This window comes from Leguminivora glycinivorella, chromosome 14 (assembly GCF_023078275.1).
Source record: "Leguminivora glycinivorella isolate SPB_JAAS2020 chromosome 14, LegGlyc_1.1, whole genome shotgun sequence".
Classification (NCBI taxonomy): domain Eukaryota; kingdom Metazoa; phylum Arthropoda; class Insecta; order Lepidoptera; family Tortricidae; genus Leguminivora; species Leguminivora glycinivorella.
In genome coordinates this window covers 20,233,180-20,260,022 of record NC_062984.1, presented here as the reverse complement: position 1 = coordinate 20,260,022, position 26,843 = coordinate 20,233,180, and the positions used below count along the sequence as shown (strand labels likewise).

The 26,843-nt window shown below is 38.1% G+C and overlaps 1 protein-coding gene across 1 annotated transcript; it reads left to right on the top strand.

The window, feature by feature from the left end:
- The first annotated feature begins 1,421 nt into the window (after window positions 1–1,421).
- On the top strand, window positions 1,422–7,791 carry LOC125233344. The gene is made up of 2 exons (XM_048139326.1): window positions 1,422–1,711; window positions 2,647–7,791. The coding sequence occupies exon 2, from the start codon at window positions 3,108–3,110 to the stop codon at window positions 7,506–7,508; it is 4,401 nt and encodes a 1,466-aa protein (XP_047995283.1). The 5' UTR covers window positions 1,422–1,711; window positions 2,647–3,107; the 3' UTR covers window positions 7,509–7,791.
- Window positions 7,792–26,843: the final 19,052 nt, after the last annotated feature.

The window sequence follows — 26,843 nt, the reverse complement described above, 5'->3', positions numbered from 1 at the left end:
CAAGCGGCCAGCCAATCGTATTGCTAGAAAGTATCTGAAGATTCATCCTATTATTTTTAATACTAGTCGTGTCTCCAAAGAAGAGTCATCCTACTTATATTTGTTTTCAGTTGCTCTGCTGCGAATGGCTGGTCGGTCTATACAGTGGTGTTATTATGTCTACTACATTTTCTACGTTTTGTTATACTACCTGGCAGTGTGTACCTAAGCCATACTAAACAAATTTGATTTGGAAACCATATAAAATTGTGAATTATATTATGTTAATCTCTGAAGAAGGATTCATAGCAAATGTCGTTTAGTAGGATTTATATCTTAGACTATTTACATCTCAGACGCTGGCTAGATTTAAAAAAACAGGTCACTACTAAGAAGTACTGTTTTGTATGATTTTATTTTGTCCAATTTACGTCTAAATTAAATAAATAAAGAACTATAATTACTATAATTTAAACACGATAGTAACCAAGGACACTTAAGTGTTTATGCTATACATATCCATATAGAGTTATATTAAACTATAATATATCAACATATCATACCAGTGTAAATATCCAAGTCATAGTATAAATGCGTAGCATGTCATAACTATGTTTCTATCTTTCTGTGAAATTAAACTTAAATTTTAAAGGCATTTTTCAATTTTGCCTTAGATAGATAGTCGAATATAGTCAAGTACATACGGGATGGATATCTTGGTGATTTAAATCAAATTATTCATTTTATTTCAATAACTGAACTAGTAAAAGTTGTAGATCAACTTTTGTAACTGTCTAACTGCATTTTCATGAGACGTGGATAGTTTAAAATCCTAACAAAAAAAAAAAAAACAATTGGTAGATTCAAATTGAATAAATCTCATGAAAAACTAGACCAAAAATTTTCACTAAAAGTGTATAATAAATATCGATAGTTGTATTTAAACCCCCAAGATTATCCACCCTGTATAAAATGTAAGATTTGTAATTAGTGTTGCCAGTAGCAAGTTATTAATGAAACTAATTGTAATTAATTTAGTCAATCCGTATCCATAGGTGATAATTGAAAAGACTTTAGTCTGTTAGAATCTTGATGTATGTGAAAGAAATAAAATGTGCGTATCAAGTAAACAGATTTTTCTTTATATTTCCCTTTTTTATATTTTATTGTCATATAAAACAATCAAAGTAAAAATATACCTACACAAAAGACACTGAACACAACCTACTTACAAAATAAAACTTAAAGTAATGAACTAAAACTACCTAAAAATAAAACTTAACGTAATAAACTAAAACTACCTAAAAATAAAACTTACCCTTTTTTTATAGTTTGGTAAAAAATGTGAAAGTAAGAAAAATCATACTAATTATTAGACAACGAATTTTTGGGACACCTCTATTGTTAAATCTGCCTACGTTATTTATATCTACATCTTCAAATCATCACCAGTATCCTGCATTCAAAACCAAAAAGCAATTGACGCCAAAGTCTACATGGTCCTTCGAGCCGGATATACAAGAATCAAGCCCTAAGTGAGATATCCAGGACGTTTGAACCAGCTGAGCCGAAGAGTCAACACATTTACCTACCTAAAGTGCAATCATCACACAAGAAATTTGCAATTATACAAAGGATTGGTCGAAATCAAAGTGAAATTTAAAGTTTAAGGCCGAAACGAGTGGTTAAGAGTGAGTTCTTTCCAAATTGTTACCATTAAGGCGTTAAATAGGTATGTAAACCATTTATTTCTACCAATTACAATTATTTAGTGCAAATAAAAGTCAAACTTAGCGTTAGGTAGGTAGGTACGTATACGTATGCAAAACATTTAATACATTACTGCATACTATTACATACATTTTCATTAAAAATCAAACATTAAAATCGTAATTCATTAATATATCGTGCAAATAATTCATAACTTTAAAATCATTAGTTGTTTATCGCATAGTTGCATAGGTAGTTATCTCCAGGAGCACTGTTACTAGCCGGCCGGCGGCCGCAGCTGAGCAAGTTTCGACTTAATGCGCGTTGCATTTTTGCGTAAACAAGTGACGTAACCATGAACTCATTAGGAATTTAATGCGAAATGAAATGAAATTGGATTTGTTTACATGTTTAAGACTTATACAAAGTATTTTAATGAATCAAATTATATACATTTTATTATCATATTGAAATCAATTCATTTATACAATTCAATTCATATATACAATTTATATACAAGTTAATTGCAATTCATATACAATTTTAAGATCATTTATTTAAGGTTTTATACAAGTAACGGAATTTATCCTATATTCCCATAGCCCTACACAATGTCGGACTTAAAAGATTTAATACGTAAGCGTGGTGCAGTTAAGGGGAGGCTAACCAATTTCATCAATTATGTTGAAAAATTAGATTCGTTGTCGTCATTACAAGTGATTGAATTACAAGCGCGTTTAAGTAGAATGGACGCACTTTATGCACAATTTGAGGAAATTCAATCTGAAATTGATATTTTAGTTGATGAAAATGATTTGGCCGTTCACTCCGCCGCCCGCACAGAGTTTGAAGATTTATTTTACGCGAATATTGCCATTGCGCAGGAGATCTTAAACGCCAATAAACCTGTCAAAAATGATGATAACGATAATTCTTCCAGTGCCTCGTACGTTTCAGGTGAGGAGCATGCACGCTCGAGTACCAAGGTGGGACACACAAGCACTCGTGGAATTAAATTACCGACGATCCAGATCCCAAAGTTCAGCGGTCAGTACGAGGAGTGGTTAGAGTTTCACGATTTGTTCGTGTCCTTGATACATGAACACACGGCGATCTCGGATATACAAAAGTTTCATTACTTAAGGGCATCCCTGGAGGGAGCCGCTGCGCAGGTAATCAAATCCATAGAGTTTTCAGCTCGTAATTATAGAATCGCGTGGGATTTGTTGTGCGACAGGTTTGACAATAAGCGTATACTAATTCAAAATCATATCCAAGCGCTGTTCTCTTTAGAACAAAACAAAAAAGAGTCATATCAATCAATTCGTAAAATAATAGACACTTTTACTAAAAACTTAAGAGCCTTAGAGACTCTAGGAGAGCCCACCACTTCATGGGACACTCTCATCATTTATATTATGAGTACAAAATTAGATTCGAGGACATTGAGGGAATGGGAAGAGCATAAATCCGATTTAAAAGGTATTAAGTTACACGATTTCATGACATTCTTAAAAAACAGAGCCGATTTACTTGAAACGTTACACATGAGTAATAACAACACAAACACAAGTGTCAGCGCCAGAGCTGACCGACACAAATCTGCCGAGTACGTCAAGAGTCTCGCAGCAGTCACTGGTTCACCAGAACCAAAATATACAACATATAGATACAGCTGCCCCTTGTGCAAGCAAAATCATCGCATTTATAGGTGTGAGCAGTTTCTAGGACAACCTGTCAACGAGAGAGCAGAATCGGTTAAGAGGCTCAAGTTATGTGAAAACTGCCTCCGCCCCGGTCATCAGGCTCGCGTTTGCAGATTGGGCCCATGCATGAAATGCTCACAAAAACACAATTCAGTACTTCATACAGATACAGAGTCAGGATCATCTGAGCCATCAGTTGTGGGTGCGACAGCACACTCCTTCAAGCCAACAGGGCGAGGCGTACTCTCAACTGCCGTGATCCATATGTACGACAAGGACAACCACCGCCATGAAGTAAGAGCCTTTATTGATAATGGTAGCGAGTCTTGCTTCATGACGGATTCCTTGTTACGTAAATTGCAAATTAAACATACAGATTTACAATCATCCATTACTGGGTTGAATGAACAACTCTTGTCACACATCACTAAAAGGTGCAATGCAACAATCGAATCGAGAACTAGCCAATTTAAAGCCGAACTAACATTCTACGTTGTTCCAAAAATTGTGACTCTAAAATCACCTGTACCTAAACTAAATATACCTAAACATGTGATACTGGCAGACCCAGAATACGACAACCCGTCGGACATAGATATTCTATTGGGCTCTGAAATATTCTGGGAGCTGCTTGAACAGGATCAAATTGGTTTGGGTACCGGTTATCCAATATTACAAAATACAAAGCTCGGTTACATAGTTGGCGGGCCTACCAGAGGGCTCAATCACAAAAATACACATTCAGTTGAACCTATACATTGTAATCTGATCGCGAACAATACAGTACAAGAACAGTTAGCTAAATTCTGGTGTCTTGAGGAGGTGTCGGACAGCTCAAAGCAAGTGTATTCTGTAGAAGAGCGTTTATGTGAACAGAATTTCGTGGAGAACTTTACTCGAATGCCAGATGGGCGATTCTCCGTCGCGGTCCCTCTCAAGAAACCAGAGTCTTGCTTAGGTGACTCATTCAATCGTGCTAAACAGTGCTTCCTATCGCTTGAGCGTAGGCTAGACAAACAACCACTGTTAAAACAAATGTACACAGACTTTATGTCTGAATATATAGAATTAGGACACATGTCTGAGGCGAAATCAGATGACACAAAAACAAACACACATCCATATTATTTGCCACACCATGGTATTTTACGCGAAAGCTCTACTACGAAGCTTCGTGCTGTCTTCAATGGCAGTGCTGCCACAACATCGGGAGTTTCATACAATGACCTCCAAATGGTCGGACCCACGATACAGAGCGATTTATTATCGATTCTTTTGCGATTCAGACAATATCCATACGTCTTGACCGGGGACATCGAAAAGATGTACCGGCAAGTTTTAGTTCATGACAATCAAAGACATTTACAACAAATTATATGGCGTGATGATCCCACTAAAGAATTAAAAATATACAGATTGAATACAGTCACGTATGGGACAGCATCAGCGCCATTTCTTGCCATCAGGTGCTTGAAACAACTTGCATTAGAATGTTCAGATCCACAATTAGCCCAAATTATTAGTGACGACTTTTATGTCGACGATTTGGTCACAGGTGCTCACACAAAGGAGCAATTGATAAAAATAAAAGAAGGCGTTTGCAAAGTTCTGTCCACAGGTTGTTTCAATCTCCGCAAAATCAGATCCAATATAGAACTCTCTCAGTCAGATTCATGTCAGACATTGAACCTCGGCGACCAAGGGTCATCAAATTCATCAAACACCCTGGGCCTGGGTTGGTCACCACGTGATGACACATTATATTATTCAATAAAGCAAACCGTTAAGCAAAATCCAACCAAACGGTCAATTCTGTCCGCCATAGGACAGATATATGATCCGCTTGGCCTTTTAAGCGTATGCGTCATTCAAGCTAAAATCATGTTACAGAAACTTTGGTTATTAAAATGTAATTGGGACGATCCTTTACCTTCAAATATTGTAAATTTATGGCACAAGTTTCAATCTGATTTACATCATGTACTTGATTTAAAAATTCCGCGCTGTGTCATCAATGGCGATCCAAATAGTGTGATTGAAATTCACACTTTTTGTGATTCGTCTCAGGACGCATACGGCTCATGCTTGTACGTTAGGTCGGAATGTAACGGACAAGTGGAGATTAACTTGCTATGTGCGAAAAGTAAGGTCACGCCTTTAAAACCTACAACAATTCCGCGTTTAGAATTGTGCGGTGCCCTTGTTGCTGCACGTCTGACTGAGAAAGTACTCAAATCCATTCGTCTGCCAGTGAAAAGATGCATTCTCTGGACTGACTCATCTATCGTTTTAGGTTGGCTCCAAACTCAGCCTAATAAATTAAAACAATTCGTTAAAAATCGTGTTGCTGAAGTTCAAGAGCTCACTGCTAATCACGAATGGCGCCATGTGCCAACAGCTCTAAATCCAGCAGACATGTTATCTCGCGGAGTGAACATGTCAGAATTACCCAATTTGTCCATGTGGTGGAATGGACCAGATTTTCTAAAAGAAGATGAATCTAATTGGCCTACAAGTAACTTCGTAAAAAACAATTTCGAAATCCCAGAAATGGTAACAGCTACAGCAGTCTCTTTAGATTTAAATAACGATTTAATTGATTACAAAAGATTTTCTAAATTACTAAAACTGAAAAGAGCACTTGCATATGCATTGCGTTTCATTTATAATTGTAAAAATAAAATTAATAAAAAGTCTGGACCACTCACCACAATTGAACTACAAAATTCATTCACTTTACTCTTAAAATGGTCTCAAAGGCAATCATTTCAAGAATACGATCAGTTAGTCAAAAAACAACCATTATCTAATAAAAACAAACTTCTATCTTTATCACCATTCATTGATGAAGCAGAGTTAATCAGAGTAGGCGGCAGATTAAACAATTCACAATTTCAATTCAACAAAAAACACCCAGTATTGCTTTCAGCTAAACACACATTGACACGTCTTATTTTCGTTGAAGAACATATTCGTTTATTGCATGCTGGACCCCAATTGTTGTTATCATCAATTAAAGATGAGTTTTGGCCCATTGGCGGTCGCAATTTAGCCAGATCTGTCGCACACAAATGCCTGAGGTGTTTCAAGCTACGGGCTCAAACAGTCAGCCCTATAATGGGTCATTTGCCTGAGCAGCGCCTCAATCCAGGTTATGTTTTCCAAACCACGGGTGTAGATTACGCGGGACCACTTCTCGCTGCTGACCGTAGAGGACGCGGATGCAAACTTATAAAGGTCTATGTCGTAGTGTTTGTGTGTTTCACCACTAAGTGTCTGCACCTCGAGTTGGTCACAAGTTTGACAAAGGAGGCATACATTGCTGCCTTACACAGGTTTATTGCGCGTCGCGGAAAACCTGCCACCATTTTTTCAGACAATGGCACTCAGTTCGTCGGGGCCAAAAATGAACTTAACGCATTTCTAAAACAAAACTCATCCTCCATTTCTGAGTTTATGGCGAATGAATTCGTTGATTTTAAATTCATTCCAGCCTACGCACCACATTTTGGAGGGCTATGGGAGGCTGGAGTTAAGTCTTTTAAATACCATTTAACTAGAGTTGTAGGCGATTCCCACCTCACGTTTGAGGAACTTTACACGGTTCTAGTCAAAATTGAAGCTACGCTTAACTCACGACCTCTATCACCAATGTCTTCAGATCCTTCTGATCTTCATCCATTAACGCCAGGTCACTTTTTGGTCGGACGTCCTCTTACCGCTCTGCCAGTTCCTCCACTAGAGAACATAAATCCGACCAGACTACAGCGATGGGATCGCATTGAGCAAATCCACCAGCACTTCTGGACGAGATGGCATAAGGAATATGTCTCTGAGTTGCAGCAAAAAACAAAATGGAGGTCATGCAAAGGACACCTCGACACAGGAACGATGGTCATTATTAAAGAAGACGCTGTTCCACCTTTAAAATGGAGTCTTGGACGTATCGTGCGTGTTCATCCAGGAATCGACGGAGTATCCAGAGTCGCCGATATCCAAACAAGTCGAGGCATCATTAGAAGAGCCTTCAATCGTATCTGCCCTCTTCCACTAGATGACGATCCTGTTGAAAGCAGGACTTTCAACGCCGGGGGGCATGTTAAGGAACCCTAATCTCACGAGCATCCGAGGGGAATGCACCGCGCGCGGGACGCAGCCGCATCTAATTTGCATGTCACTCTTCGCCGTTCGCTGTCAACGCGCGCTCACATACTCACCCTTTCTTAATTTCAAAATGGTGTAATTAAGCAATAAGTTAATTATATAATTATCAACATGCATGTATTGAAGAAATCTAAGTAAAAATTATTCAAAGTTCATCTGCCTACGTTATTTATATCTACATCTTCAAATCATCACCAGTATCCTGCATTCAAAACCAAAAAGCAATTGACGCCAAAGTCTACTAAAACCTCAACGCAAGTTGCAAGTCTACTAAAAGCGTGACAATAAAAATAAAACCATATAAATCATAGTAGTAAGGCGGCGGAATTGAAAAAAGTCGTCTAGTTTTGAAGTTGATGTGACTGGAGAGTATACTGCTGACAAGTGGTATCGTTGTGATCGGTAGACTTTACTGAGTACGAAATAATGACTTGTCACTTTCTCAGACTGTGGGGGGGTTAACTATGACGTCACAAAGATCGCGGTCCCGGGTTTCAATTTTTTGCCAATTTGTCTAGAACCCCTTATCCAATTTTGAAAAATGAGGTGTCGATTGAAAGCGTATAACATGCTGATTAAGATTTATTATATGTGAAGAGTATAGTTTTGTTAGTTATTTTTTAATTAATAATAATGCAAAAAATACTTTTTTTTTACTCTCTTTTTTGATTTTTGTGACTCAAAAAGGCAATGAAAACGGCCACTTAGCTAAAAAATATGTTATATAAATCATTTAACTACATTATTAAGCTATCTGTTGCTTTTTAAATTTCTACGATCGGATAATAAATAAGCAAACTACAACCACATACCTGTAGGCGGGGAGTACCGCTTGACACGCGTTCCCATACATTCGGCGTCTACCAAATTACACCTCGCGCAAAATTCGTTTCAAGCAGATATACCTCTAATCTTATTCATCGTAACCTATCAATATTGGTATCATTTGAAAGTACAATTAAAGTACTTTAAGAAACAATGTCAATCATTTTCATAAAATCAATAATCGCCAGTCTGTGGTGGTTACAAAGGAAAAAGTGGGTATGCAATTTGACTGGTTTCCTAGGTTTGATACCCTAGACGAGTTTAAAAGGGGAGGTAAAGGTGACATATGGGTTGTTCTCTGGCCTAAAAGCTATACAGAGGGTCAGGGAGAAAAAACTAGGGTTTAAGTTTAGTTTTAAGTTATTTTTTCTTTTATTTGTTGATTTTATTGTGTTTAATTTTTTTGTAATTTTATCAAGGATACACATTGGTTTCTTTTGCTGAAAATTCCCTTTTTTATGAGAAATGTTATGAATTTCATGGCATTTTCCGATAGAGACTAAAATTAACTTTCAAATAAGGCCACATAGTCATACTGATACATAGTCATACCCTTAATATTATATAAGTAAAAGTATGACTATGTGGCCTACTGATACATAGTCATACCCTTAATATTATATAAGTAAAAGTATGACTATGTGGCCTTATTTGAAAGTTAATTTTAGTCTCTATCGGAAAAAGCCATAAAATTCATAACATTTCTCATAAAAAAGGCAACTTTTAGCAAAAGAAACCAACGTGTATCCTTGATAAAATTACAAAAAAATTTAACACAATAAAATCAACAAATAAAGGAAAAAATAACTTAAAACTAAACTTAAACCCTAGTTTTTTCTCCCTGACCCTCTGTGTAGCTTTTAGGCCAGAGAAAAACCCATATGTCACCTTTACCTCCCCTTTTAAACTCGTCTAGGGTATCAAACCTAGGAAACCAGTCAAATTGCATACCCACTTTTTTCCTTTGTAACCACCACAGACTGGCGATTATTGATTTTAAAAAAATGATTGACATTGTTTTTTAAAGTACTTTAATTGTGATTTCAAATGATATCAATATTGATAGGTTACGATGAATAAGATTAGAGGTATATCTGCTTGAAACGAATTTTGCGCGAGGTGTAATTTGGTAGACGCCGAATGTATGGGAACGCGTGTCAAGCGGTACTCCCCGCCTACAGGTATGTGGTTGTAGTTTGCTCATTTATTATCCGATCGTAGAAATTCAAAAAGCAACAGATAGCTTAATAATGTAGTTAAATGATTTATATAACATATTTTTTAGCTAAGTGGCCGTTTTCATTGCCTTTTTTAAGTCACAAAAATCAAAAAAGAGAGTAAAAAAAAAGTATTTTTTGCATTATTGTTAATTAAAAAATAACTAACAAAACTATACTTTTCACATATAATAAATCTTAATCAGCATGTTATACGCTTTCAATCGACACCTCATTTTTCAAAATTGGATAAGGGGTTCTAGGCAAATTGGCAAAAAAATTAAACCTGGGAATAGTAACAGATGTCAGTTAATGGAATCAAAAAGTGATAATATTTCGATTAAATACCCACTATAAGTAGATAGACCCAACTATAGGTAAGTAGTACACTAACCTTAATAAATATTGGGGACACCTTACACAGACCAACTTAGCCCCAAACTAAGCAAAGCTAGCAAATAAGCGACGATATGCATACTTAAATAGATAAATGCATACTCAAGTCAGTTTCGCGAGTAATCTGTCATTAAAACCGCTCTCCAGTAACAATATGCAACGTATGCAGCTTGTTCTGTATTAAAAAAATGCTTGTGTAGAATCCTCCACCGGATCATTCTCAAAGTACTTGAAAAACGGTAAAAAATTACAAATCTAACCTAAAGTTCTAAGCGGACTACCTAGCATCAAAATGAAGCGAAAAATAGTGGATTTGGAACTAAAGGCGTGAGAATTGAGAGCCACTGCCGCCGGAGTTTCTCATTTTTGCACATCGCATGCACTCCGCTTTTTCTTTTGATTGAATATTTCCACACTTTTCCACCCTTTTAGAGCTGTAGGAATAACTAAATGAGAGGTAGATTTGAACTTCCAATTAAGCATAAAATGATATATTGTGGTTATTACATAGGAGTTCGATATCACTAATATAGGAAATTTTGAAGAAAATGTTTTTTTATTTTATGGCCTGGTAAGGCCATTTAATAAAACAACCGAAAACCGGTTTCGAGTGTTCCGTTTTGAGCGGTTATTAACCGGTTTTTAGTTTTAACCGGTTTTTGCATACCCTAGTTACAGGCATGTTTTAGTGTCTCGCGGACCGATTGTCCGGAGCGATGCATTAACTTCAGGGAGCAGTTTGAAGTGAAGCGGACGACAACATCCACTTCATACAAATTGGTCGCGCGGTTGGTCCGCGTGACAATACAACCAGCCATACACTATTACACATACATATACATCGATTGGCATGTGCAGCAAACTGAGAAACTGTTCTAATAAGAACAGGATAAATGAAAACACTCTTAACCCATTCAGTTCTAATCACGACACGTTGTCGTTCTGCCTCTACGACGCATTTTCGTTATATACGAGGAAATCCATGTTATCGACTATAACGTAGCACTACGATGAGTGCACAGGGTGGCATCGTATCTATCAGCTTCGAGCCGCATTTTTTGTATGAGAAATCCTAGTTAGTATGTTCATACGACGCATACATACGTTCTGCTTTCCGACGCGTAATAGAGTCTTCATACTAACAGGCGACTTTTCATACATAAAATGCGGCTGATAAATGTGCCTTCATGCTGTCCGTTTTCACATTATCCGATCCGATATCGGATGTGGGAAAGATTTCAATGGGCAAAATCTAAGATAGCGCCTGTAATGTATGGGATATCGGTGCGACATCCGATATCGGATTGGATAATGTGAAAACGCACTAAGGCTATAGTTTTACAGCAAGATTCAAGAACAAGTAGGACAAGAGCACAAATGAGATAATTTAGATCGAAAGACTAAGTTCGATTTGGCCTCTCTATGAACCGGTTTATTTCGGCCTTTTAGTTTATTTTCCCCTCACTAGCTCGGAAACACGTGTTTTGTCGTTTAATACCAGCGGGTAAAAACGCATTTTATCCACTAGTGGGTAAATTAATTTGGCCTTGAATAAAGTCAAAATAACTGCTTTAAAATTGATAAAAGTAGATGAATCTAGTAATAAAGATGATTTACCACCTGTGGAACTACTGGAAGCAGTGATAAACGCATTTTTTGCGTTGTAGTTTCCTCGCTATAGTGAGGGGAAAAGTTTTGTGTTACACTCGGGCGCAAATGTATTTTACTTCTCGTGTGTTAAAAAGTGTCTCGTGTTTTAATTCCACACTCGGCGTTAAAATACAACTTTGCCCCCTTATATAACAAATAACTATTCTAGCACATTGTGGAGCATTGAAATAAAATGTTTCGCTATTTTTCAGTTTTAATTAAGGATTTCTTAAATAATTTTGTGTTCAGACTTTTTTCATCAAGCAGGTAGCAGGGTTATCTAAGGCCAGCAACGCATACGTGGCTCATCTGATGTTACTTACCATGGACACTATGATTGCTTCTTATCAGCCGGCTCGTTTGCTGCCTATATCCTGTACCGCACCCCGCACCCCGCACTGCGCACTGCAACAACGCACTTCGCACACTAGGCGCGGGTTAAGGTACACTTTACGGTCGTTCCAGAAAAAATATTTAGCTTGATCCTAGTTTGGAATTAGAAATTTTAGAGTATTTCGAGAAATCTGGACATTTTCTAATTTGTCGGGATTCGGGAACACATGTTAAAAATCGGGAGAATCCCGCCAAATCCCGACCGTCTGGCAACCCTATCATAAAGAAAACCCTATGATCTCTTATTTCAATTACCTGTTATAAATTGATTGGAATATAATTTGCAGCTTTTTTAGAAGCCAGATTTAGTTAACCGTCTATATAACTTATTCTGCGGTTCCTATTTCCATCTACGAAACTGGGCTACCCACCGACCGGGAACGAAAAAATGCCAAACCTATTCGTGAAACTTTTGGACAGCGGTGCCAATTTTTTCTATGCTCTGGCGACCTAGATACTTTTGTTGGTAAAGTTGTAAGCAGTTTACGTTTTTGGTAACTAACCTAATTTGGCTTGGTTCTTTTTTTAGGGTTCCGTAGTCAACTACCCTTATAGTTTCGCCATGTCTGTCTGTCCGTCCGTCCGTCCGTCCGTCCGTCCGTCCGCGGATAATCTCAGTAACCGTTAGCACTAGAAAGCTGAAATTTGGTCCCAATATGTATATCAATCACGCCAACAAAGTGCAAAAATAAAAAATGGAAAAAAATATTTTATTAGGATACCCCCCCTACATGTAAAGTGGGGGCTGATAATTTTTTTTCATTCCAACCCCAACGTGTGATATATTGTTGGATAGGTATTTAAAAATAAATACGGGTTTACTAAGATTGTTTTTTGATAATATTAATATTTTCGGAAATAATCGCTCCTAAAGGAAAAAAAAGTGCGTCCCCCCCTCTAACTTTTGAACCATAAGTTTAAAAAATATGAAAAAAATCACAAAAGTAGAACTTTGTAAAGACTTTCTAGGAAAATTGTTTTGAACTTGATAGGTTCAGTAGTTTTTGAGAAAAATATAGAAAACTTCGGAACCCTACACTGAGCGTGGCCCGACACGCTCTTGGCCGGTTTTTTTATTGATCACTAGGGACAGTTTTGTGAATTTTGCTTGTTAGTTAAAAGTATGATCAAAGTTTGAGTAGGTACATCTTCTTCCTAAGCCTGGCGTCCACTATGGCACCTTGGCACTGAATTGTAAATACCTATCACAAATGACTTGACAATTCTTGTACAATTTCAACTTTCAACCCTAAAATTGAGAGTGAGACTTGATCAGTTTCATGTGCTCTGCTTACCCCGTTTTAGAATACAGGCTTGTATGTATACCTAAGTTTGTTTATATAAATAAATGGATTCCTTCCTCATGTTACAGTACTGGAAAATAATGAATAAATAAATAAATAAATAAATAAATAAATTGGGGTCACCTTACACAGATCAACTTAGCCCCAAACTAAGAAGAATGGAAATGTGACGAAAAGTATTGTGTGTAAATCAGGAGGTAAGGATTTTGTAAACTCGTGTCTAACTCGTCGCGAGTTTTAACACTCGTCGACAAAATCCCTCTTACCTCCCTTGTTGAACAATATACTATTTTCCCTCCCTTATCCAATCTCTAATAGTCTGCGAGTAGTTTTCCTCAAAAGTCTTTGCTCAAGAGCGCCTCATTCGAGTCTTTGTGAGGCTATTTGTTGCCCCAGGCTACTTGCTGCCAAAAACTGCTGCCTATTTATTACTTTGTGTTTTACGTTGGTTGCAGGTTTATGTTTTTTGGGTGACGAGATATAAATTCTTTGATATCTTATACCAATTGGGAGGCACACTGACATTTTATCCCGGCAGGAGGCGCCTGTGCAAGTGTCTTGGCATGTCACTGTCATTCATATGAGAGAGAGAAAAAACATATCATCTTCTCGCTTTCACGTATTAAATTATTTATCTGTGCAATGGACTAATAAGGTGGCGCCATCTGTGAGTGTGCCTCCTCATTGCAATATGATATTTTGACTGAAATTGAAACATACAACAAAAAAAAACAATAAACACGACCGAAAAATGTGATAAACTCTTAAAACACGATCGAACCGAATACATGGAAACTGGTAAGTATTGGGCTGGACAGTCGGGGCCGCGTTTGCGCGCCATTATTTTCGTTACTGTAGTGTTTATGGGTGTATGGAGAACAGTTCTCAAAATTCGGAAATGTCAGAATGTTCTTTAGAATTCCTAGACACACAGAAAAGTAAGTGGTTGTTATATTTTTGCAGTGTTAGGTACATTATTGCTTACGTTAATGGCGTAAAAGTGAGATTTAAAGCTAGAATGACACATTAAAAATTTAAAATCAATAAGGATTTATCTGTAACGACATTTAGGTAGATGCTGCGATCTATCTAGCTCGAAAGTTTGGTACCTACTTAAATATTGTGCAAACATCTATTCAAACATTTTATGTAAATACGATTTCGTCAGTATTTAAGAAACAAACACGTACTTGAATCTTTATTAGATAAAAAGGTAGAAAGAGCGTTGGTACTAGCATAGCGCCATACACAGTTACTACGAGTAGGACAGTAGCACAGGTACAACCCTGCGTGACCTTGCGCAGTAGTAACGACCGCGTCGCCGCTGCCGGAGATTAACTACTGATTTATCCTTATACTGTGGTTCAATCGACATGATTTACGAATTTTCTTTTCGCACGTGTATCTTATGACAGGTACCTGTAGATGTCGTCCGCAGATGTGTAGGCACATAATAGTAGATTACTAGATTACATACCTAGTAGTTGCTAGTAGATTACTAATTGTTGCCCGAGGCGGAGCCGTGATCAAAAGCATATGATCTGAGGCTTTCTTAATTACCTACTGTCCAAGTTATGTACAATAAGCGGGACTATTTGGAAACACGTGTTTCAAACCTGAACAAATTCATTTGAAAACGAAATTGAAATCTTATTTTCATTTATTTATAACCAAATGAATACAAACCTGATCCGCCACATGCTTCGTCAAAACCAGGTCAAAACGTATTAATCCGCCCAAACGAAATAACTATTCACGACAGTGACAATTGTTACCCGAAAGTAACATTTCGCCGTTCATTGCCTGATCAACAAGGAAATGTTGACGCTGAGAAACAATGTTTTTTATCAACACAAAAATAGGCACAGATTCAATGTCACTGTGGTGAAATAACCCACTGGAAGAATTGAAAATGAAAATGAAATATTTATTTTTCAATTAGGCATATTACAATGCGCGGCTACCTAATGATTCTCCGAGAAATTTTTAGCCGATTATTGATTCGCCGACAACGATTCGCCGAATTCCATTTCGCAGAATAATCAAACTATCGCTGTCACTTTTGGTCGACTAACGTTACGTAGAATCTTGGTTCGCATACAGTTCAGTTCGCTTCTGTGAAAATTATCCGAACTATTATTGGACAATTTTCATTTGGCCGAGTGATATTTTCGTTTAGACCACGTTTAGTCGAATAACGTTTTACATTTTATACACCGTTAAAATATTTTCGAATAAAGTGACAGTTTTGTTGACTGTAGAAACATAAATAAATAAATATTTTAAGAATATCTTACACGGTACCACATTTTAAGGTACTTACAGGAAGACAATTGCGACGGCAATTTTCAACCGGTCCAAGTTTTTTCATATTATACACTATTATTTGACGTATAAGCTAGTATGTCCACAGAACAGCCAGTGGAAACTATTTAATAGTGCAAATAATGTAAAACTCGGAAATAAATCGAGTAAATTGTCCCCCAGTCGTAATTGCCCCGCTGAACCTTACCCATATTTAAAGTCACTTACGGATCGGACAGAACGGACATCAAGCATGCAGGCAGGAATTAGTTTTTCAGTGGTTTTTCACCTCACCCATGCGAAAAGGGTGCTGTGTTCACCTAAAAAAAATATCAAACGATCACTCGACCTATTGTGTTTCGGCCAATTTATTGTCGGCCAATTTTTACAATTACTAAATGATTATTCGACGAAAAGTAAATCGGCGTATAAATTTTCTGCTTACTGAATCAGTGTACGAATGAATATTATGCGTAATGAAATTCTTCCAATCGTTATTCGGCCAAAGAAGACGTCGGCGAATCGTTGTCGGCGTACCGAAAATCGGCGTATTTTATTTCGGAATATCAATCAGGCACCACAATGCGCATATGAACGTCAAATAAATCTACGCCGGCTCTAACACTACGCCTCAGCCTCAAGAAGATTTCATTTGTTTTGTTTTTGAATTTGGAATCTTTTCTTATTCAATAAAAGTTCGTTTAAAGTTTAAAGTTCAAAATTAATTTTGGAATTTACACGAGGACTGAGGAGGTTAGGTGCAGGTACTAAAGTTGCGCACCTGAGTAGCAATAATGAGCACTTAAGTATCTCTAAGTTTTCCACTTAATCCAGTTAGATCCGTACTTAGTAGTTAATTAGAGGCATCGCTAGAAAGTTTGCAACTACTTTAACTCTCGATCAATCCTTTATTTCGCACGAGGCGAACACTTCTTACAAGTTTTTTTCTATTTTATCCGGTAAGGCTGTGGTCTTGAGTAGCCCTCTAGCTTAGTGGTGGGCAAACTTCGATTAGGGGCCAAAAAGGATATATATTTTAGAGCCGGGCCAGCGGGCCGATTTTTGAGTCCCACGCGTATGAATTCAGAAAATTGTCACCGTCAAGTCACCGTTTTCAACCGGTATTTTAGTGATAAAATCCCGCATGCGAGATTCAAAAACCGCCCTCCTGATTTACTCCAGAAATGCATCAGGTGTAATAAATAAATAAATAATAAATAAATAAATAAATATTATAGGACATTCTTACACAGATTGACTGAGGCCCACGGTAAGCTCAAGAAGGCTTGTGTTGTGGGTACTCAGACAACGATATATATAATATATAAATACTTATATACATAGAAAACATCCATGACTCAGGAACAAATATCTGTGCCCTTACCGGCCCAATAAATGCCCTTACCGGCATTCGAACCCGGGACCGCGGCGCAGCAGGCAGGGTCACTACCGACTGCGCCAGACCGGTCGTCAAAATGATTATTATTATCATTTATTTTCAGACTACGTTAGTCCACAGGAACACATATTCACAAATAAAGGAAATTACAACGAAAACATATACCTATATCAAATTATATCAAGATTAGACATTTAGATTAATTTCACTTAGCAATTTTAATTGAGCTACATATTTGATACAGCGCCTGAAAATTGATGCGCGTTTATGATATGCTCAAATGCAATAATAACTATTTAATTTGATATAAATAAAATGAAACTTTGTTAGTGGAAATAATAATAATCTATTCAAATTATTATTTAACTTTTTTCCTTCCAGGAGACGTCACTAGCAGGCTTTAGGAACGCTGTGGTGATGACCAGAAATCGTAACTTTTCCAGCAATTTCGGTGCAGAATGGTAGAAATAAAGGACTTCATACGTGTGTTTTCTAGGTAGATGATCAATTAAGGATCATTTACGGTTATTAATCCTAATTAACTTATCCAGCTGGCTTTCATATTCTAACAGCTCCCTGTGTATATGTCGTAGTAAGATAGATAAAGCCGTTATATAGTTATAACCCTAGGGATATAATTATATGTCGTAACATAGTTAAACGAAAGCGATTAATTGCTATCTTACTAGGAATATAACTATAATATGTTACTAGTTTAGTGATATAATTATATGACTGGATTCAGTTTAGTGAAATTATTGTAGCCAGGATTACGGCGGTGCGGCGGAGGTATAGTTATAACCCTAGTTATATAATTATATCACTGGATTAAACTTAGTCTAGGGATATAATTATAATACGTCTCTAGTTAAGTAATATAGTTATATTACTGGATTAAGTTCAGTAGTATAATTGTAGCAGTGTAGTGCAGGGGTGCAGTGGAGACGGGGGCGGGAGCTTACCCGCTACCACAAGGCAGTCGTTCGGCATCAGTTGTCGTTCACGTCACGGTTGAGTTTTCGTGCATAATTATTTATTGAATTTTCACCACTTTACCTGTGATATCGTTATGTTACGGCATATAATTATATCCCTAGGGTTATAACTACACCTCCGCCGCACGGCCGCACTCCTGCCTACAATCATTTCACTAAACTGAATCCAGTCATATAATTATATCACTAAACTAGTAACGTATTATAGTTATATTCCTAGTAAGATAGCAATTAATCGCTTTCGTTTAACTATGTTACGACATATAATTATATCCTTAGGGTTATAACTATATAACGGCTTTATCTATCTTACTGCGACATATATATACTCATACTCATAATTTATTGATAATATATAATTACATGTCTGGTATACTGGAAGTATACTGGAAGTCTGTTGGTATATAAGAATAAGGCACTGTTTCAGCTTGCACAGGAACTATCATCACGTGAACTTCGTGAGGAAGAATGTAATAAAATTGTACAAACATAAAATTTTCAAGCCATGGTTAAGGTTGACATCAGATAATACTTATATGATGTGCATCGCAATATTTAAAAAGCTACCAGATAAGACCAGAATCTCAGCAGATTTCGAAATGTTACTGATGATTTTGAATAAGGACTTATTAATATGTATAATGATAATTTTAATTTTTTATTGAGTACTTTACCACATATCTACATGTGGACCTAATGTGTGTATATCTACCAGCGTCGTAGGGTTTGGTACTTTGGAGGATAACATTATGAGCTATTAGACCTGCAACCATTGTAACCCACCCTAAACTCAACACACAATAAAATATTTCATTTCATTTCATTTCATTTGGACATAATATTATATATTCCTTTAACGTGACAATGCTGCACCAAAATTGCTGAAAAAGTTACGATGTCTGGTGAAGACCCGCCGCCGTATTGTCCACAGCCTTAGTTCCTCAGCACTTTGCCATCGAATAACGAATAATCGGCTTTCATTAGTACTCTACTGATTCCTCTGAGGAAGATCCGCCGCTTAGCGACTTTACAGCGATTTAAAAATGCTCTACCGCCGCTTTCAGCTCTAGCTAAAGATTTATTGATGTGTCAACAAATTGCGCTGCTGGAGTCGACAAGTTTAAAATTGTGAAAAATAAAGTACTGCTACTGAATAAAACATGCTTGAAATGTCTATTTGCACATATAAAAGTGAAAAACTTTTTAGTCAAAATCCTTTGCAAGTTTTCAATAAAGAAATAGTACATTACGATACAAGTGCGATAAAAGGAAGTTCGAAACGAGTGGCGATAAATTAAAACACGACCGAAGGGAGTGTTTTAAATCGACACGAGTTACGAATTTCCTTTTCGCACGTGTATCGTACGACGTTTTTCAGTACAGTTGGCTCTCCAAAGTTTCGACCTAGCATATAATGAACCACTTCTCGCACTAGTGCGTAAAAAAACACCATCTGTACTAAAAAAATAGTTACGATACAAGTGCGGAAAAGAGGAAATACGAACCCAGGGCAATAAATTAAAACATGACTGAAGGGAATTTTAAATCGAGACGAGTAAAATTATTTCTTGGTATTTTTCGCGCACTACTTCGCAAAATGGTTCTTGTCAGGTCGAAGCTTCAAAGGGCCATATGTACTGAAAATGTCGTACAATACACGTACGAAAAGGAAATACAAAATGTCGATTTAGAACACAGAACTCCCCACGGCTTGTTTGCCAACGAACAATGTAAAAAATAACGTTGGTGGACAAACTTATGAAAAAAGCCATAACAAACCTAGATCAAATCACAGAAAATATAATAGTACAAGTACAGAAGGCTCATTGCTTTGATATTTACAATATACCGTCTTGCATAATTCTTAACTGCTGCTTAATGCAGGTGCATTAAAAAACGGACCGCACGTAAGCTGACATTTGAGTTCTATTGCATCGCGCGAAGTACGAGTACGTCACCACTCACCACTGAGTGAAACTCGAATGCGCGGCCGCCAGCATCTATATAATTGTAGCTTGGCGAAAGAATCGCGGAGTGAGCCGCCCCTGATCATATGCATATCCTGTTACTACAATCAGAATAAGCTCCCATCTAAACAGTTTACACGTGAAAATTGTAGCGACATCAAACAAACAATGTTCGCAAAGATCTTTGCTCTTCTCAGAAACAAATGGGAACGATATGAAAATATATTGCGTAAATATTTGTAAAGCTACGTTGTTCACGAGCAATTTGTTGTGTTTATGAACTGGGTGCACCGCTTTCAGTTTAAGGCCTGAGACGCTCGGAGCGGAGCGTTCGGCGGAGCGTGCAGCGGAGCGGGCGAGCGTGCGTATAACCATAGATTAAATAAGATATACCATCCCATACATTAAAATGCGACCGCCTACGAACGCGCTTACACTCCACCACACATAGATGGCGCCACAAAAAAAATGCCTTGTTGCCACCGATTATTTGTAGATTGGCATTAAGTGTCAATTCCGAGCCGTAAATCTATGTCAAAAGTGACACTTAACGCCATCTACAACTATAATCGAAAGCTACAAGACATTTTTTTTGTGGCGCCATCTATGTGTGGTGGAGTGTAAGCGCGGTCTTAGGCGGTCGCATTTTATGGTATGATCTTGTTATATTTAATTTATGGTGTAAGGCCTGAGACGCTCGGAGCGGAGCGTCCAGCGGGGCGGGCGAGCGTGCGTATAACCATAGATTAAATAAGATATCATACCACCCATACATTAAAATGCGACCGCCTAAGAACGCGCATACACTACACCACACATAGATGGCGCTAAAAAATGCCTAGTTGCCATCGATTATTTGTAGACTGGCGTTAAGTGTCACTTTCGAGCCATAAATCTATGTCAAAAGTGACATTTAACGCCATCTACAAGTATAATCGAAAGCTACATTTTTTGTGGCGCCATCTATGTGTGGTGTAGTGTATGGGCGTTCTTAGGCGGTCGCATTTTAATGAATGGGATGGTATGATCTTTTTATATTTAATCTATGGTACAACCATATGCAGTGTGGACTCAGGACACTTGTATGAGATTCTATTGTTTGACATGCACGCCGCACGCGCCGCCCCGCTGCACGCCTAATATGAGCGTGCGCTCAGGGGGTTACCATGACGTACTAAAGACGTTCAGTTTAGGTTGAGAGAAAGGGACACAGCTATGGCAGTTACATAACTCCGTCCCTCTCTCTCAACCTAAACTGAACATCGCTCACGAAACGCTCACGAAACGAAGCGCTAGTAGATATATATCTCTATCGCGCTTGCGTATTGGCGCGACAGAGCCAGCGGCGTATCGCTTTCGTTTGGCGTCGGAGAAATGCCATTCGGCTACGGGGCCTGGAAAGCGATACGCCGCTGGCTCTGTCGCGCCAATACGCAAGCGCGATAGAGATAGATATCTAGTAGCGCTTCGTTTCGTGAGCGTTTCGTGAGCGATTGTGCCATTCGGCTAGCCACCCTGGTCTTTATGCGCTGGTGGCCTAGCGGTAAGAGCGTGCGACTTACGATCCGGAGGTCGCGGGTTCGAACCCCGGCTCGTACCAATAAGTTTTTCGGAACTTACGTGCTAAATGTCACTTGATATTTGCCAGTCGCTTTTGAAGGAAAACATTGTGAGGAAACCGGACTAATTCCAACAAGGCCTAGTTAGCCTCCGGGTTGGAAGGTCAGATGGCAGTCGCTTTCGTAAAACTAGTGCCCAGGCCAAATCTTGGGATTAGTTGTCAAAGCGGACCCCAGGCTCCCATGAGCCATGGCCGGGATAACGCAAGGAGGATGATGACTCAGGTCTTTATATGATGGTCTGAATATCAAAAAGACGGCAGGGTCGACCGGGCACAGAACCGCCGCATATAGAACGTTCCGAAATCTGTGAAAGAGGAATGTGTTCAGCAGTAGACGCGAATATATATGCTGAGAAGAAGAAGAAGTGCGACATTACAATTTTGTTTTCTTTTGATCCCGTAATTTCCTTTTTCCCAAGTCAAAAAAAAATCAAAATCAAAGTAATTTATTCAGAAAATAGGCCACAGGGGCACTTTTACACGTCATACACATATTGTAGTACATATTTAGAAAAGATTTAAAATAGAATTGAAATTACAATGATAATACTAATATAAAAGAAAGGAAACAAACGAGAACCGAAAATAGTATCCTAATGTAAAATAAATCAGAATTCAAGTTACTAATTAGGTATAAGTATAACTTCGAGCCCTTGACCTCGGCTTTAAGCCAACGTAAATCAATAAACCTAAGCTGCAAATAAGAATAATAAAATATTTACAATTTGGAAGATGCTCCAAGAAGAACGTAATTAAAAGTACTAAGATGAAATCTCGAAACTTAATTTATAATTAAATTCGAGTTTTGAGTTTAATTAAATATTCAAAAATAAGATATGTATACAGAGTGGGGCCTGTAAAAAAGGCGAAGAATTGAACTGTAGGCTATTCTCCTTATACTGATCAACATTTGTTCGGCGACTTTTAAAAATAACTTGTATTTTGATTTTTATCACCCTTGAAAGTTTTTTCTAAGAGGTAATACATTACGTAATACATTAATACACTACGGATTGCGAATTCTCTTAAGTCTAAAGTGTGACAGACAACGTCAATGACAACAATAATGGCGTACCTACATTGAAGCTAATATTTATTTTGTATGAAAAATTAAAAATTTAAAGACTTCATAATTTTTAAAAGTCACTGAACAAATGTTGATCAGTATAAGGAGAATAGCCTACAGTTCAATTCTTCGCCTTTGTTACAGGCCCCACTCTGTATAACGAGCAGGTAAAGAAGATAATATACATTTAAGAGGAAAGGTTGACTGGTTCTTCAAAAAAAGACTGAGGCCCGTGGTAAAACTGAGTTTTACCAAGTCAATTTCAGTAAAAGCTCGAAGTAAGCAACATAAGTTTTTTGCAAAAATTTTATTTTTGGCACAAGCTTTTATCGCCGACTGTACCTTTCTTTTAACATCATCTACTGCTCTCCGAAACGTTTCTAAAAACCCCTTACTTGGTGGGAATACGACGTTTCATGTCAGAGTTCCTATGACCACCTTTCTGCTCCATCATCAGATCAGCTACATGATACCATAATAATGCACTGTCACGTGATTTACATAATATATATGTGCAAAATTTCAGCTTAATCGGAAACCGGGAAGTGGGTCCAATTTAGTTTCAACGTTTTGACGCACACTAACATAATTAACAAGGCAAGTTGAATAAAAGCTTGTAAAATATTTCTTAGTTCGGCCTTTTATAGGCATCGGTAAAACCTAAGATGTACCGGTAAACTCCGGGTTTTACCGTACCTACTTCGGTCTTTTAAAGTTGAGAGCAAAATGGTGGTTTCTAAAATATCCTTCTGATTGTAAGCAGCCACAGTAGATGATGAAGTCCTCTCTAAGTGTTACACGTGCGTTGCTGACTCTAACACTCCGCAATTTGGTTGAGTTCTGGCAACCTTACTCACCGACTAGACAAGTCTATACTTAGGATCTTTCCAAACCTATCGACGCAAAATCGGCTTTCGCCAACACTCGTTAGTATGAACATGCATTCAGTCATATATTAAATATAAGAAAATCATACCATCCCATACATGAAAATGCGAACGCTTAAGAACGCGCATATACTACAAAAAATGCTTTGTTGCCATCGATTATTAGTAGATTGGCGTTAACTGTCACTTTCGAGCCATAAATCTATGTCAAAAGTGACACTTAACGCCATCTACAATTATAATCGAAAGCTACTAGACATTTTTTATGGCGCCATCTATGTGTGGTGTAGTGTATGGGCGTTCTTAGGCGGTCGCATTTTAATGTATGAGATGGTATGATCTTCTTATATTTAATCTATGGTTCAGTGACGACGACGCGTAAGCGTCTTCAACTCTTCATATAGTATGAATTTAGACTTATATTGACCGGGATATAGACCGTGATTACCTTTTTGATTTTTGTCACTGGTCGCGTTCACACGACGACAGTGTCACTACGTTTGTTCAATTCTGCGGTTTTTTACACAAACAAATCACTGGATTCCATACATTAGATAGTTTGAAGCCATCCTCACGATTGAAATTTTAGTATGAATTTTCTGAGATGAACTTTTCGGTTTTGCCCTAATCTGTTAAACAAAGGCCTTTGTTTCTTTTATTCGCGGTGGTTAGCTCCCGTTTCCACAGCACGTGCTAAAGTCTCAGTGTAGTTAAAAAGCAACTATCATGATAGCAATAAGGTTCAAATTTATTAAACAGTTTGCAGTGTGTAGGTAACTTTTTTTTAAGATGACAAAACGTGTTATCTCCGAAAGGGCTTTTTATGGATTTGAACCTTATTGCTATCATGATAGTTGCTTTTTAACTACACTGAGACTATAGCACGTGCCGTTTAAACGGGAGCTAACCGCAGCGAATAATAGAAACAAAGGCCTTTGTTTAACAGATTAGGGCAAAAGCGAAAAGTGCATCTCATAAAATTCATACTATACTAACGAGCGATTTTTGGTCGGCTAATGCCGATTTCGCGTCGATAGATTTGGAGAAACCCTGGGTCTAGTTTGTATGGTGGAGTGGTTTACGTATGTATTCCTACATTTACCTCCGAGTTTTTCCTTTATACTGTGTAGTGCCAGAGCGAATGGTCGTGAATAAAATCTCTACCTTTGAGCCGACGTTGTAAGTGGTCTCAGGTACCCAGTGAACCCTCTAAAGGACTACTGGGCCATGTTATTCGATGTTAGAGTGGATTCGAACTACCACAGACAGAATATATGATTTCGAACTACCACAGATAGAATGTACCCTGATGTTCACCTAAGGCCGCCATTCTAAATTCTTACCTAGAGGTACATTAACAAATGGACCGCACGCGAGCAGCCGACATTGAATTCTATTGCGCCGCGCGAAGGTCGCCAACTACTTACTTATAAAAATCTAAGTTTATCTGCTACTTAAAGTCCATTTACAAGAAGTTATTATTTGAAAGTAAATTCAGACACGAGCAAAAATATTACTCTTACATTATTAGAAATCACGATATCTGTGTTAATCCCAACATGGTCTAGTTAAGTTAGAAACGTAACGCGTAAAATGCATATGTTATGAAAACTTTAACTTAATTTGATCTTAAACTCCTACTTATAAGTAGTACGTACATCTGCTACCAGATATATCAGACCGTAGCCGAATGGCATTTCTACGAAACAAAACGCCATCGAAACGCCGCAGAAATGTAGTCTGTGAGCGATAGAGATAGATAGTTACGAAAGATACATTATCGTGAGCGTTTATGCATTCGGTTACGCACACAGGCCCCGTAACCGAATGTCGTTTCTGCGACGCGAAACGCCGCAGAAATATAGTCTGGCTCTGTTGCGCCAATACCACAGTATAATAAAGAGTATCATCGTACAGTACGGCCACTCCCGCTCCCCGCTGAAAGTACCGCCCACCCCCTCACAGTTACCGCCTATCAAACACGCGAACGGTCGACCTGTCATATGTTACTCATACAAGCATAGTACGCGTTGAGCTACACGAGCTTAGACTGTGTGCTAAGAACGCGGCTCTTTCATATATTTGATCGCCAGTGTCCGTGGTGTGCCAATACGCAAGAACGATAGAGATAGATATTATCGTGAGCGTTTCGTGACCGTTTGTGCATTCGGTTACGCATACTGAGCGGCCGGGGCGCGCAAAGATTATTAATGTGCGTAGCTATCTATCTCTATCGCTCCATTTCTGCGGCGTTTCGGTGGCGGTTCGCGTCGCAGAAATGCCATACGGGGCCTGAACACGCCATATCGCCTTGAAATAAACGCGTGTTTAGATATTTGTGAGCACTTTGACCGCTCCGATATATTTGATGGCGACTGTAAGATTGTATGAAACATCTAGATACATTGCGAAGCGGCTATGCCGGTATTGATTGAAGAAATATCAGTTTTGACTATGTCAGTGCCATCTTAGTCATATCTAAGAAGTATTATTTGAATATTGGGTCATAGATGTCACACCTCAGACACTGGCGATCAAATATATGGAAGAAGCGCCTAGCACACATTCTAAGCTCGTGAAGGTGAATGCGTACCATGCTGTATGAGTGAGATATGACAGGTCGACTATTCGCGTTTTTGACAGGTAACTGTGAGGTAACCGAGAGCGGGTGGGCGGCACTTTCAGCGGGGAGTGGGTATAGCCATACTGTACTCTTTATTATACTGTGGATAAGTTTTCCCCAGAGTTGGCTGTCACATGCCAATTCAACGCTATAGTTAATTGCTACGGGCTACGACGTAGCATTTTTCGTAGCATAAGTCAGGTAACATAGCCCTTGCAGGTGTACAAATCCAATGTAAGGTGCATTAGGGTAATTCTAAAAGTGGTTTAATTACGAAAGTCGCATAAACTCACCATTAGTTCCATCATATCAAGATTCCCCTTTCGGAATCACCGGAGCATTTCTGTTATTCGGAATTAACCTAATGCACATTACTTACTTAACCAAACACCTACACCTGCAAGTATAGACGCAACTATAGGTAAGAGTGAGTAGCAAATATCTGCATCTCTTTCTTGCATCATCGTCATATCAGCCCTTTATCGTCCACTGCTGAGCATAAGCCTCTCTTCTAGTACGCCACTTGTCCCGGTTCTGAGCTAGTCTTATCCAGTTCTTGCATATCACAGAGAACCTCCTATAGAGTAGCAATCTTGTATATTTTGTTCGCGATACGAGTCACCAGTGTTTGGGGTGC